This window comes from Chlorocebus sabaeus, chromosome 23 (assembly GCF_047675955.1).
Source record: "Chlorocebus sabaeus isolate Y175 chromosome 23, mChlSab1.0.hap1, whole genome shotgun sequence".
Lineage (NCBI taxonomy): Eukaryota > Metazoa > Chordata > Mammalia > Primates > Cercopithecidae > Chlorocebus > Chlorocebus sabaeus.
Genome location: NC_132926.1, coordinates 35,308,568 through 35,324,005, shown reverse-complemented (window position 1 = coordinate 35,324,005; position 15,438 = coordinate 35,308,568). Strand labels below are relative to the sequence as shown.

Here is a 15,438-nt window from a genome sequence, read left to right as displayed (position 1 = left end):
GTGCTAAAGTGATGCATCAGCTGGAAGTATAACTGGGCTCTAACGTGACACTCTGCATTAATGATGCTAATTTATGTCTGGGTAAGGTATGTGCATGACATAGAGGAATTTGAAGAGGTCTGTATTATACCACGGAGGAGCTCATCTTGAATCTTTTTCCAGGGTACATGCTTTATGCAGGGACTGCTTCACATAGGCATATATTATGTACATTTTGTGTCAGTTTCATGTGAATAAGTTACATGTCTCTTTAAATCTATTCTAGACCCTTTCCAATCTATTCTTTGTACTGCAGCCAGAATAGTATTTTTGAAAAGCAAACTTGGTCACTTTCCCCAATCTTCCCCACATTTAAACATTTTAATGGTTTCCTATTACTCTTAAGATAAAAAGTAAAAACGGCTCATATATTTTTGCAAGACTCCGCAAGATGTGACTTCTGCCTAATGTCCACCCTGTGGGAACTTAAGCCGCACTGGCCACCTTTCACTTCTTTGAACACACACAGTCTCTACTGCTACTACCATAAAGCCCTTGTACATGCAGTTCTCTCTGCCTGGGTCATCTTCCCATCCCCTCTTCAACATAGCTAACTCCTATGATGACTTTAGGATTTAGCAATTATTCTTTCACCAGGGAAGCCTTCTCTGTCTGGGTCCAATAATCCTCTTACTACACATTCTCAGAGTACCACTAACTCTTCCTTAAGAGTGCTTGTCACAGATGCAATTGTACATTTATCTTTATTATTCTTTATTAATATATTTTCCCAGAGGGCTTTGTCACTCCATATTCCTGGTACCTAACCCCATACCTGGCACACAATAAGTGCCCAATAAACATCTATCAGGTAAATGACTGAAACATGACCACACAATCTAGCCATACCACTGTAAAGACTTTCCAGAACATTAAAATTCTCTTTGGATTCAGAAGAATATGTCATTTCACATAATAAATTTGATTGGTCACCCCAAGGATGAGTATAATAAATATCACTGCCAGGCTTTGGTAGTTTCCAAATAAACAGGAGGTCCTTTTTATCATATCAAAATATTACTCAGTATTACATAGAAGTGGACATAAGAGGACATGAAGAAACAATCTCATGCAATAAAGGTTCACAATGGCACCAATCATCTCCTAATTCTGTCCCTAGAGATCTGTTTATCAAGTAATTTTGCTTTATTTCACAATATCCCAAATGCTACTATTGGCTTTCAAGCTCCCACCATTGGGCCTGGATTTCATTCAACATTCAACAAATATATACTGAGCATATTTACCAGATTCCAAGCACTGTGTTAGAACCTGGGATACACAGTAGCCAAGAGACAGGTGCTCACCTTCAAGAAGAGAGGATAACTAATACACAAATGAGTAAATAAAATGACTGCTGATTGCTATTAGTGCTAACAAGGAAAGAGGATCATGTTCCCCATGAGTTCCATGTTCCACTGCTGTCCCCCTAGTGCTTGGCACATATAATGCACATGTTGACTTACTATTGAATTTACCCCATAATCTCAATTCTGGAAGGGACTACAGATAAATTTGCAAATGTTACAAAATATGGATTTCAAAGACTAAAATCACAACAATTTATTAGGGCAAACAGTACAAGAGGGTGCACTAACAAAGTTCTGATTTAAGTGCTTTTATTCAATCTAGTGAAGGGAAAATGACAGTAATACATCTAAGCCACGCAAAAAGGATTCAGGCTTCCCTGAAAAGGATTCAAGTGGCATAAAATGGTTTGTTTCTCCACAGCAATTTACATTTATTAAAATAGATAATAGGCATAATCATTGCTTCATCATGATTTTAAGTGATCCAAATGCCTCACTGGGATAACCTGCATCATTATTGCTTCGTGGTACTAGGTGGATCACAGTCTTTTCTTTTTACTTGATGAAGGATTAAATAATTTTCTGTTTTAATGCCATGGTTTCCTTTAAGAATTGAAATATACTCACTTTCTCAAATTAAATAAGTGTAGGCAAAACACAACGTATACCCTTTCTAAGGAGTCACTATAATCCCTCAAAATCTCTATTGTCAGCTTTGATGCACCGCAAAAGATCAAAATGCCTTGCTCTCTAAGATGTATATCTCAACAGAGCAGCTGTTTCATTTCAAGAGATTCTTCATTTTTTTTTAAGTGATAAGCTTACAAGTAGTAGTTAGTGGTACAGGAAATCTTATGACACCTATACAGAAGTTGCAAATTTTGCAGATGGGGTCAGTACTCTCTGGATAATCATTAAAAATCTTGAGGTCTAGAATAGCGTTTGGAGCATAATTTGACCTCAATTATGTGTTAAATGTTTGCTGAAGAAATGGTGATGCTTTGAGAAAATTAGCTATTTGAAGCATGAGACCAGAGTGGAACTGAAAGAAAAAAATTAAAATTAAACTGGTTCACTTATCGAAAAGCAAAGCCACAGAGAAAGGGGACCAATAACAGCATCCTCTTCATTCCCTTTTGATTAAGGCTGCAGGCTTATGAGGGGACAGGAAGCTGGGAGAATCTCAAGATAGGAAAATGCAGTCCTCAAATGCCACAGCTCAAGTGGAATGCTCCAGCCTACTGTCTCCAATGGAGAAGAACAATCTGCAGATTGACAAAGCCCTCTGTTTACACTCCTGAACAAATAAACTAATTGTGCCTTTGTTTTTAACCTAACAAATCATAGCCTGACTACAGGTCATTAGTGACCATTAATATGTGAAACTGTTTGCATTTCACTAGTATATCTGAATAACAGTCTTGCCTTTCACACTAGCTCAGTCAAGTTTCCAAAAGGAAAGCCCTGTTATCAGGCCATGAGCAGGACTTAAATTAACAATTAGCCTCTGGAATTGAACTCTAATGCAGAAGAATTCATTATTTTGATTCATTGTGGTTCCACCTACTGTAGAACCAGTCTTTGCCTTTGTAGTGGAGACATGCTCTTTGTGCCAAAAGATTGTGTGACCACCTCTCTCCAAACATTCTCAACAATTCCCAATGACTGCTAATGTGTTGGCCAGCAACATGGACCTGCTTACGGGACAATTGTACAGACTGTCCTAAGTTCACAATACAATGGCTGATTAGAGTCCAGATAAATGCAGGGAGCACACTGGGAATTACCAGAAACATAGAAGTGACAGGAAAAAGGTCTATTTGGCAAAAAAGTGGAGGCAGAGTAGAGAGTATGTATACCTGAGTGAACCTGGTAATCTAGAATTTTTTAAAGTGCAATTGGAGCTTTGGATTATCCGCATTAAGAGGCAAGAGTCTTCAAAGGAATTGGATAATTGCCAAGCCTCCATTTCATTTTGTGCTGAGCAGTCACAGAGGGGCATGGAGTGATTAACAGAGATTAAAGATCTTAGGAATGTTTGAGAACTTTCTAACATAGCAGTTGCCATTTAGGAGCAAACCCATGGTCCATCTTATCTAATGTTCTGTTGCTTCAAAAAATGTCCCCTAGGAAATGCCACTTTTGACTAATGTGTTGAGGCCATAGAATTAGAGGCATTGCTAACAAATCAAGAAATGGCAGCCCATATATTGCTGCAATCATTTTTACTTTTTATTCTGGACTAGCTACCAACCACGTGATTCATGCCCCAGTTTAAAATGCATAATGATAGTATAGAGTTCCATGTAGTTTAAAAAGTCCTTTTAATCCATTATCCTGCTCATCTTTTATCAGCTTATGAAAGCTAGATTATGAATAGTATAGTAATAGTGCAAAACACAGGTTCTAAGTTAAACTTGTCTGTTTTCAAATCCTGGCTTTTCTACTGCTAATAAGGTGACTTTGAGCAAGTTTCTTAACCTTTCTGAGTTTCTCTTTGCTTATCTGTCAAACAGATAATAATGGTGCCTACCTCAAAAGGTGATTTCAAAACCCTAATTAGGTAACTAATGCATGGAAAGGGCTTAGTACACTACATGGCACATAATTAGTGCTCAATAAATATTAACTGCTATCATTTGTTTTCCACCAGTAGCAGTATCCACTATGGCCACCATCTCCATATCCCACAGAATGATAAGGAAAATAAAATATCTAAGATAGACTTTTTCCTAAAGTCACCCAATTACTAAATAACTGAGGTGGGACTAACCATCGTCTTGACTACCATTCTCCCTGCTTGGAATACTTTTCATTCTTCTTCCCTCCTCCTCAGCCTTCAGGTCTCAGTTTAGCCATCTGCTTCCTCATGAGCACTTCTTATGTCATTTCACAGTCCCTTGTACTTCCTTCATCAGAGAACCTCTCATTCTGCATTATAATTGCCTGTTGTCCTGCATGTGTCCCCTACTAAACCACAAGTTCTTTAACAGTAGAGACCAGGTCTACATACTAAACCTTTGCATCCCCAGCACCGAGTACAGCATCAGACACATAGTAAGTGCACAATAAATACTTAATAAGTAAAAAGATGGATGCTAGACTCTTTATTACCAATCTGCTGACACACATTAAATTATTATTTTGCACTGGAACGGATTTTAGAAAATCAGAGAGAGCCCTACATGGCTTCATGTCTTATACTGCTCTTAAATGATCATAATCTCATGTCAAAATTCAAGGCAATTTTTAAAATACATAATATGTTACATATTTATGGGGTACACGTGATATTTTATTACATGCATAGAATGTATAATGATCAAGTTATAGTATTTGGGTTATCGATCACCTTGAGAATTTATTATTTCTATGTGTTGGGAACATTTCAAATTCCCCCTTCTAGCTTTTTTGAAATATGCAATACATTGTTGCTAACTACAGTCATGTACTCTATCAAACATTAGAAGTTATACCTTTTATCTAACTGTATATTTGTACATATTGACCAACCTCTTTTCATCAAGGCTGTCTCAAATTCTAATAGATTCAATTTCTGAAGAAAGTAACTAAACTTGTGAAAAATGACACCTTGAAGTGACTCTTAACATTCTATTAAAACCCAGACATGTGTGTGTACACACACACTCACCTCGTACCTCACACTTATCACTAAGCTGTGCATGATGCTTATATAGTCACTCTCAAAATTTGGAGAAGGGCACTGTCTTTGTACTTTGAAGGGATTTTTCAGAAACATTTGGACTTGATGAGGCACAGTGAAAAGCAGGTATTTATCCTGGCTATTCTTCACAATAAACTCTTAAAATTTGGAATCTGAACTGTCTCACAGTTTTTATGTTTTTAGAAATTTTGAGTCTGATATAACACAAGTCATAAAATTTGACCAAATAACAAAATACTTTTTTCTCCCTCCATCTTGGAGGAGGAATAAGGGGCATAAAAGTTGGAAGCTCCAGGGAAATCTACTCAAAGCTATTCAGTTTCATCTCATTAAAGCAACATCATCAAGGGCAAACCAAATAAAACTCAAACCCCCAATCAGTATTATATTAAAATGCACTGAAAGTGTTACTTCGTTGGTAGGAATGAAAAAAAAAATCGTACATTGAAATTACAACAGATATAAGCCTTTTATTCAATTGGACCAGACAGCAAAAGGTAATTTTTCAATAGCAAGGGAAGAGCTGAACTCTACCTCACATCACCAACATTATTTAAAAACAAACCCTGCTCTTTTATTATTTTATATAAAAACATTAAGAAATATCACCTGCATAGAGTCTATATAAATGTATAATGCTAACATTGCATAGTTCCCTTAGGACACAAATGCCTCACACATCTTTATCCATAGTCTGATGGAAAATATTCACAAACTTATATGCATACACATATGCATACACATACACAATATACATACACATACACACATACCTGCTTTTTGTTTTCTTCCCTTTTTGATCTGTGACCACCTTTTAAATTTCATTAGCTCTATGATAAAATATTTATCTAGAGCCTTTTTCCCCATTCGTTCCTTTTATTAAAGGGAGCTCTTCTGAATGTTGTACTCTTTGATCTGTCTCAGGGTTCATACAAACTCTGCTACAAACTCCACCTCTAAAGAGAATCTCTGATTATTCTTTTTCTTAAATCGAAATATAGTTCTTTTGTATTAAGTTTTATTTTCCATTACCACAAAATATAGCCAAGTGTGGAGGCTGTAAAGCTAAAGCTTCACCACACACCGTATCGAGAAATGAATAAAAAAGCCTAGTAGAAGCCTCCATGCTACTTCATCCAAATCAAGTGTAACTACTTAGGAGTTAATAATGAAAGGACTTTAGAATATTTGATACAGGTGAGGAGTTGTTTTTCCTACACAGTGATTTCTAGATCTATATTCTCATTGGAAATTACCCGTTCAGTGATACTTTTATTTTTCGTTATATTCAAAGTAAGATGCCCATATTGTCTTTCTTTGCCTCTTGACCCCAAAAGCTCTTTTTCTTTGTTTGAGCAGTTAATACATTTACCTTCTTCTCTAGTTTATTCGACAAACCTAACATCAATAAAGCAGGCTCTATTCTTGTTTAGCCAACACTTTCTCTCCTGGTAATTTTATAACCAATGATAATGTATCATCCCCATGTACATTTGGTCAAAATATGCTCTTGTTCTTAAAACAATAAATCAAATTATGCTTCCTATGTACAATAATTATTTTAAAAATGTAAATTAACTTATTTGTGTCCCATGGAACAACTTTTAAGCAATTGGAACTATTTAACACTTCTATACTGCTACTTTATCAAGAAGAGTAGGTATAAATAATAATACGAATACCTTTATTTCCATAGGTGTTTTCATCTGGATAATTCATGCTTCATTATTGTGCCACTATTCTCTGTCTTGGGTTCTCCCTTGGCTCCTGTGACAAACATGGGGTTCAGATCCAGACTCCAGGAGGTAGCGATGCTTCAACTTTTGGTAACATACAGGTGCATTTACACACTCTCCACATACCCCCTACCATCTCTTTGGGAGAGTTTGCTCCTGGCCTGTCAAAATCCAGGCTAACAAGGTAACACAATCAACACTGTAAAAGCTCCCTTGCCTCAGCCCCGTCGACCTGAAATGAACTGTCTTCTCACTTGAGAAGACAGACGTAGAGCCGTGGGTCTCAAAGTGTTGCTCGTGATCATCATCAGCAACAGTAGGATTACCTGGGAAACTGAAAGAATCAAACTCACAGGCCTACAGACCTATCCTAAGCTTGACGGGGTGGAGCCTGGAAGTTTGTCTTTAACAAACACGTCAGGTGGTTCTAATGCACGTTAAAGTTTGAAAACAGCTGCTGTATGGCATCTAGGGAGTTTTGAAGAGGCTGTAGTGATTAGGAGGGCTGGCTTCATATAGCCAAAGCGGGGTCCTGTGGACAGGATACTCAGTGTTTGGGGTAAGGTTTTATGGTGCAGGGCTAGGAGCAGTGGGTGAAAGAGAGAATGCTCTGGTGCAGAACAACTTTTATGCAATAGGAACTATTCAGGAGCAGAAGCAAGTCACCTCACTCATTAGAAATAGCCCCCTTTCTCTGCAAGAGTTCAGAAGTTAAGAGGTTATACCCTATGAGAAGCTATGAACAAGGTAATATAAGAAGAAATATTCAAAATAAACATGTAAGATTTAAAAAAAAAAGGCCTTAATGGAAAGCTTCAACATACCACTAATATAGAAAAAAAGGTTCATAATTAATCCATTATTGTTAATTTTTTAGTATCTTAAAGTTATTATCCTTAAATATCCTGATGGTGCATGGAGCAGATAATGAATTTTATTTTCCTCAATGCTTCATTTCATATTCAGAAAAAGGCAGCAGTTTGTTTAGATTGACACAAGAATCCAACCTAACAGATTATGTTTGTTATTTAAAGGAGATCAAATCACCACCAGCCAGTACTGACACTGGATCAAAGATTAAGGTTAGTGTATTAACTTATTTGTCCTCTGTTTTGTGAACAACTGTCTTTCAACAGTAATATCTTAAGGCATATACATAAGTGTACTAATATTAATGAAAATACAGCCTAACATTATTTAGCAATTACTACCTACTATGTTCCTGGGACTGTCCTGAGCACATTACAGGCACTGTTACTTTTAATACTTACAATAGCCTTATGAGGTTAAGCACTGTTGTCTTCATTTCACAGATGAGGCACCTGAGCTTAGCGAGGTTAAATAACTTGCCCGAGAACTAGTAAGTGATGGGGCCAGGATACAAACCCAGTCATCTCCAGAGTCTGTTTTCTTGACTACTTTTTTTCACATTATTCTAAACTCTAGGGTTGGGAGCATAAAAGTGCACATAGTCCATTGCAAATAATGCTTATGACCACTTAAGTCATCTAAAACTACTAAAAACAACCAACTACTCACTGAATGCTTAATCTGTGTCAGGGACTGAACTAGCCATATACAAGTATTATATCACTTAATCCTCACAACAACCATGGAAGGTAGTTACTACTATTGTCTTAAGTTTACATAGGGTTAACTGCAGTAAGAGGATTTAAGTAATGAGCCCATCTTTTTGTCAAAGATTTCACTGCTTACGTAATAAAATGGAAATGAGGCAAAAAATACACATAATACTCAGTAAATGTTGCTTTTCTGTCCTTGTGTTAGTTTCTGGGGATCAGAATCGTGTTGGTGATGATCAATCCATTGTTTTTCTTACCTATTTTCTTGCTGATTCCAAATGGTAGATATCTGTGAGTTAGATATTTGGGCGCAATATACAGCCATGACATAGAACTAAATCCATTGGCTTTTCTATGTCTTTATTATCACCAAACCCTAGCGCTTTAAGGCTTGCACCACTGTCCAGGAATGTGGTTCCAGAGACTCTTCCACTTGGCAAGAGTAACCATGAGTGACTTTAGGAATGAGACACAACCCTGCCTAAGCCCCAAAATCAAAGGTGTAAGGCACACCAAGTTGTTCCACCCAAAGAAACTTGTGCTAAAAATGTTAGTGGTCAATGCCTTACAGAGAGTCAGCAAGCAGATGCACTTTTTTCCAAGACTGTAAGATTTCATCTAGTTAGGAGTTTATTGATGTATCTCATATTCTGATATCACAGAAACAGCTTGATTTTATGAATCAATCTCTAAACCTCAGTCTTCTCTCCACCATAAACTGGCATGTGATCATAGGCAAGTTGATTAACTCCACTGGATCTCAGTTTTCTAACTGAGAAAATGAGAAGAAAGGCAATTTACTCTTTATGTTTGTTGTGCAGAGTAAACAAGAGCTGTGAAAATACTTTGCAGAAATACAAACCCCTCCACAAGTACAAGATGGCATTACCACTTTATATAACTCCTTCCTTGCCTAATATTTAGCTACTAATGTATCAACCTGTTTGGTGAAGTTGGTTTACTGATGAACTAATTTAAAAGCCAGAGGAAGGGGGAATTCTTTAGAGTTGAAAACTATCAGCAGTGCCAAAGACAAGTGAACTATTTGATCAGTTGTTTTGATGGTTAAGAGAGTAAAATATGACCTGAGTAACCAAATAATCTGCATGTGGCAAACCCCTGTGACATGCAACTTAGAGATCTAACAATCCTGCACAGGTACTTCTAAACCCAAAACAAAAATTTTATAAAAAGGAGTCAAGAGCCAGTAAACTTGGCAAACCCCCAGATAAGTTCATGTTGGTATGAAATAGCCTGAGAAACCTTTCTGTGAAAGCAACGAAGAATATCACTAAACTACCATGTAAATGAACAGTACATAAATAGCAGCTCAACAACATGGGCTCAATGTAGCAAAGATGCCTTTGGGTTTCTATTCAAATTTCAAGGTACCAAGTCTCTTGCTTGTCTACATTAGAGAGTAGAATGTGGCCTATCTGTAGATTAAAACATCAGGGAAAGGAGGTAGTATGAAAGACAGTTTTGTGTAAGGAAAAAAGAGAAATTCTATCTGAAGTTTACCTTGGAGAGATGAAGAAAATATGGTATTTAGCACTATTAAGTATTTTTACATCTTATTGGAGAGATTCAACCAAAAGATATAAGAGCAAAGACACAAAAATCAGGAAAACAATTTTTTTTTCTAGTGATTTTACCTTTATCTTGGTCTATGGTTTCCTCTCAAGGTATCTAGCAGATTAAAATTGCTTTGTGATGTGACACCACCATTCTGCTTTTCCTTTTACAGCTCTCATCTTGAAATGTTTTATAGGTCCACACAAATAGGTAAAACAAAAGCAATCATGCTATTTTAAGTATACATTCTCCCTGGGCCTATCAAATTTAGAAAAACATATTCACTCTTTCAAGTTGCTAGTTGTGGCTTGAACTGATTGCTTGATTAATCACTCAAACTCTGGCTCTAGACCATCTTACCCACGTTCCCTTTTCAGTATACCAAAAACAGAGGTCATGAGGTTGCTTAGATCATGAAACCAAGGAAGGAAATCAAGCCTTTGACACAGAAAACACACCACACTTTCTAAAGCCAAGATCGTCTCATGAGTGGATGGTAGTATTCTCCCATGTTTCTCTGACAAAATGTACCCATACTCTGTCACTAACAGCCTCATTGCAATACACTACACTTGCCCAGCTGCCCCATGCGCAGACCTCTCCAGTAGGTCCGATAGTCACTAATCCACTGATTAAACATTTTAAAACTGGCTTTGGCAAAACATGCCAGAAATTCCTTCAGGGTAATTAAAACCACCCTCTGTGTCAATAAACACAGACTGAAATCTTTCATGTGCAGAGGGGCTGGCTCTGACTCACTGGCTCTAGGACATTTTTTCTTAGATGGGTTTTCCATCATTGCAATTGATTTTCACTGACTCATCCAGACCATTGCTTAGTCCCCCTTATAAAATGATAGACTGAAGTAAGAGATATCGTCTTACCTTTCTTGTTGCAGCCAAGAGGTAAGGACCAAAGAGGCTATAAACCTGAGGGTCAGGCTCATTGCCAAAGCCCTTTCACCTAGATCTTCAGGTGAGAGACCTTAAAAAGGATTCTTACTATAGAATCTGACAGTCAGTGTTCACTTATCACTCTTCTTCCAGCATTCAAACTGATTTTTTTTTTTTTTTTTTTTTTTTTTTTTTTTTTTTTTTTTTTTTTTTTTTTTTTTTTTTTTGAGACAGAGTCTCTGTCTCCCAGGCTGGAGGGCAGTGGCGTGATCTCGGCTCACTGCTACCTCCACCTCCCAGGTTCACGCCATTCTCCTGCCTCAGCCTCCCAAGTAGCTGGGACTACAGGCGCCCGCCACCACGCCTGGCTAATTTTTTGTATTTTTGGTAGAGACGGGTTTCACCGTGTTAGCCAGGGTGGTCTCGTTCTCCTGACCTCGTGATTCACCCACCTTGGCCTCCCAAAGTGCCGGGATTACAGGCGTGAGCCACTGCACCCGGCCGTCAAACTGATTTTTATTTGAAGAATTATTAATGTGTCTTCAAAGTAAAAGGAAGAACTCAGATGAATATTCACTACATTGAATCCCAGAGACTAGTCACATAGTAGACACTCCATGAATTGCTTCTCACCACAATGGCAGCCTTATTGTTTTTATTACATAAACAATGTATATATTTATTTAAAACTGTCATACTTTATAGAAAATATAAAAACAGTAGAAGTTACTTAAAATTTCATCAGCCTGAGCTATCAATACATTTTTGTAGCCATTTTTCCATGGAATTCTTTATCTATGCAAATAAAATTTTATATAACAGAAATCATACTTTACACACCCTTTTTATCGTAGATGAAGCTACCTTTGACTTTCTTTAAAATACAGTGTTTTTTCTTTCTTTTGGCTTGCTGCTTTCATCCCCCTCATAGCCAATATTAATAAACTTTCACATAATTTTTCTTATTGATATTTTCATGTAATAACTCATGTAATATGAATGAAGCTTCATTTGCTCAGTAAATACCTGCTGAATGGTTAAATAATGAAAGAACACACACATAAACACATAAGTGAATGAAAGAACAAATAATCAATTATGATCTTAATTAGCCAGTACAGTTTCTAAGTGATTGCAGAAATCCAAGATGACATCTTTTGACATCTCTCCTGCATCTTTTTTTTTTTTTTGAGACGGAGTCTCGCTCTGTCGCCCAGGCTGGAGTACAGTGGCCAGATCTCAGCTCACTGCAAGCTCCGCCTCCCAGGTTCACGCCATTCTCCTGCCTCAGCCTCCCTAGTAGCTGGGACTACACGTGCCCGCCACCTCACCCAGCTAGTTTTTTGTATTTTTTTAGTAGAGACGGGGTTTCACTGTGTTAGCCAGGATGGTCTCGATCTCCTGACCTTGTGATCCGCCCGTCTCAGCCTCCCAAAGTGCTGGGATTACAGGCTTGAGCCACCGCGCCCAGCCTCTCCTGCATCTTTAAACTTTAGCTGGGGTAGGAGGACCTGGCTTTACCTGGTTCAGAGAGATCTGCAAGTCTAAACTCCCAAGAAAAGAATATGTAACTGGCTGCTGTCCTAACTAGAGAAATGCTATTAATCTACTCTCAAACTGAAATCAAATTCAAAAACCATTTACTAAGCACCTGTGTGACAAGAACCACACTGTCCTTTGTACGGTAAACTAGAGGGAAAGATGTGGTCACTGTCTTCCTGGAGTGTATGTCTTGTTGGGGAGATGATGTGCAGGATCTATGTCTTTAGGTCTAGGTATCTGAACTTGGACCTCAGTTGCCACATTCGTGAAATGGGGAAAATATCTATATGTTCATAGGATTGCTGTGGCAATCAAAGAACTTGAAGAATTCAGGAAAAACTTCACAGGAAAATGTGGACTGGAGGCAGGCCTTGTAAGTACCAGGGAAGGGGAAATAGCACACAGAGAGGCAGGGAAGCAGGAATGACCTGGAATAGTCAGGGTCCAGCACAAGCCAGTCTTAATGCTTTGAAGATCAGTTAGGAGAGACTTAGAAGATGCGAGGAGGACAGGCAGGAAACATGAAGGTTTATAAGCACAGGAGAAAACTGTGAACAGACTAATCTTCTTAAAGGGTCAAAGAAAGGAAATTTTTATTATTTATTTTTTTTTTTTTTGCCTTTTCAGCATTTGCCAACGTCTACATCAAGGCCATTCATGTGAGTGACTCAAAGGCGACCTGCTTGTCAAGTAATTGGAAAAAAAAAAAAAAAAAAAAAAAAAATTAAAAAAAAAAAAACAAACCCTGGCTTGCATAGTGGGCTCAAATCCAAGTTTCTAAGACTTATAGGAAAAATTCTGATCGGAAAATTTCCATCTCAAATTGTGCTGAGGAAGCTTAAGGACTGAGTAAGCATGTTGGCAGCCGAAGTACAATACGATAATCAGACTGCTTTTGCTTTTCTTTTTTCTTTTTTTCCTTTTTTCCACAGTGCACAGAGATTTTCAGGTCCGGGTGGGTGCTTAGCAAGTTTGTGATCTCTGACCCCACGAGGGGTCAGAGAACCTATAGAAAAATATATCTTGTTCACAAATGGAGCTGCACCCAAAACTTCCCTCTGTATGGTATTAAGTGACCAGAGGGTCCTGACTTCTAAAACATAGTATGTCAGTTTCACCCAGGCTAATCCTACAGAATGGGAAAAGGGATTAGAAGTTAGTCATTGCAGGAGATGTCAGCTGGAAGCACTAAACTGTCCTAATCTCTTCTGATAGTTCAGGATTCTAGGGAAGCTCTTCTCTGCTTGTCATATCTTCTCCTTTTAAACTAGCACCATTAATGAATTCCAGGAATCATGTCCCTACGGATCTGTGCTACTCTAATTAATCCCACCTACATTTGGCTCCAAGACAGAAGAAGAAGAGGATGAAAAGTAGATTTTAATATTGTACCCCCAAATCTCCACTGAAACTTGGAGTTTCTAGAAGATGCTTTAACACTTTTAGTCCTCTGAGAAGGCAACTGGGTCACCTACTAACCACCACAAATATTTATCCATTAAACTGCCCATCCATCCATCCATCCGTCCATCCTTTAAATTTTATGTGCTACCCTGTGTATAATTTTTAAAATATCATATAAACTTTTTTAAATTAAAAAATGCCTCAAAGAGCTTAATTTATTTTTTCAATACCCCAAGACACTTCAGAGAGGAACAATGTTCTAAATAAATACTCAGGCCAACTGAATTGAGATTTAAAACTGACTCCCAACTGTAATCCCCAAAGACTGCTGAAATGCAGACAGCCAATATACTTTGAAAGTGGACTAAAAGTCACTCACTGAAAATATGGATAGAACAAAAGTGGAAAAGGATCATAGCAATTACAAAGGTATTCCTTGGGACAGAGACTTCAGAAGGGCATTTATTCCTATCATCTAGAAACATAATCGTTCATACCATTTAATCCAGTAATCCTGCCTTTAGAAACTTGTTCTAAAAAATAACCAAAGACATGACTTAGAGTCATGCTATTATTTATCTATTTCACAATTATTACAGCAATATTGGAAATAATCTAAACTTCCATCATTAGGTGGCTGGTAAAATTATGGTTCAACTATAGAATGTTAACTACAGTGGTAATTTATAAGATCTGCACTTTTCATTTAGATTAAACAATAGTGCCAGTTTTGGGAGAAGACTAGAGATGTCTGGAAGTCTCAAGTCAATGATAGTTAAAGTCTAATTTTTTTTCAGATTTGCCTGGGTTCAAATTGCGTTCAACCACACATAGTATTAACCAAAAAAAAAAAAAAAAAAAAAATAGCACAGTTTTCAGAAATGTCAAATTTGCACCCCATGAGAGACTAGCTCATTAAACAACCATCCTGGTCGTCATACTGGGGCAATCATTCTTTGAAGTTACCTACTCACCAGTTTGAAGAAAATTAACATTTCTGGGTCACCAGGTTCCATATACTCATCTACAAATGATGCCCTGGAACCATGAAAGTAATTTTATTTAACATAGGTGGGCAACTGAATCCCAGGGAACAAACTACTCACCCATGTGCTTAATGGCAGAGGCTGAGAACTGAGCCTGCCACTCCTCTCAGAAAGGGTCCAAGTACCTGGAGCTTTGAGGGGTAGAAGGGCAATGGGATCAAATTAAAATTCAATGGCCGTATCTTTGTGATTTTTTTTCTGATCTTCACGCCACGTAAGTTCCCTAGGATAAACTTAGGCACCTTGAAAATTTGTGACAATGTGAGGTGGAAGCAAAATATGCATAGAACAAATGTAGAAAACACCTACAGTCATTACAAAGGTATTCCTTGGGATAGCCATTTTAGAAGGTAATTTATTCCTATCATCTAGAAACATAATTGTTTATACCATTTAACCCAGTAAGCTACTTTTAGAAACTTGTTCTACAACATAACCAAAGACATGACTTTGACTCTATAACATAACCAGATATATTACTTACATATTTCAGAATTATTATAGCAATTACTGAAAATAACCTAAACTTTCATTATTAGGTGACTGGCAAAATTGTGGTTCAACTATAGAATATTACAGAAAATGCTAACAGTTTGCGTTTGGGGCAAAAGCAAACAAATAAACC

At 37.4% G+C, this 15,438-nt stretch overlaps 1 protein-coding gene across 8 annotated transcripts in view; it reads right to left on the bottom strand.

The window, feature by feature from the left end:
• Window positions 1-15,438, bottom strand: part of PPP2R2B (protein phosphatase 2 regulatory subunit Bbeta) — a 484,529-nt gene that overhangs the window by 249,823 nt on the left and 219,268 nt on the right. For 2 of the 8 annotated variants that reach the window (XM_038006383.2, XM_038006380.2), the window contains one exon: window positions 6,717-6,801. The exons of the other annotated variants lie outside the window; for them this stretch is intronic. In XM_038006383.2, the coding sequence (XP_037862311.1) occupies window positions 6,717-6,753 (37 nt within the window). In that variant the 5' untranslated portion in view covers window positions 6,754-6,801. The remainder of the gene's footprint in view (window positions 1-6,716; window positions 6,802-15,438) is intronic. 8 annotated transcript variants of the gene reach the window in all.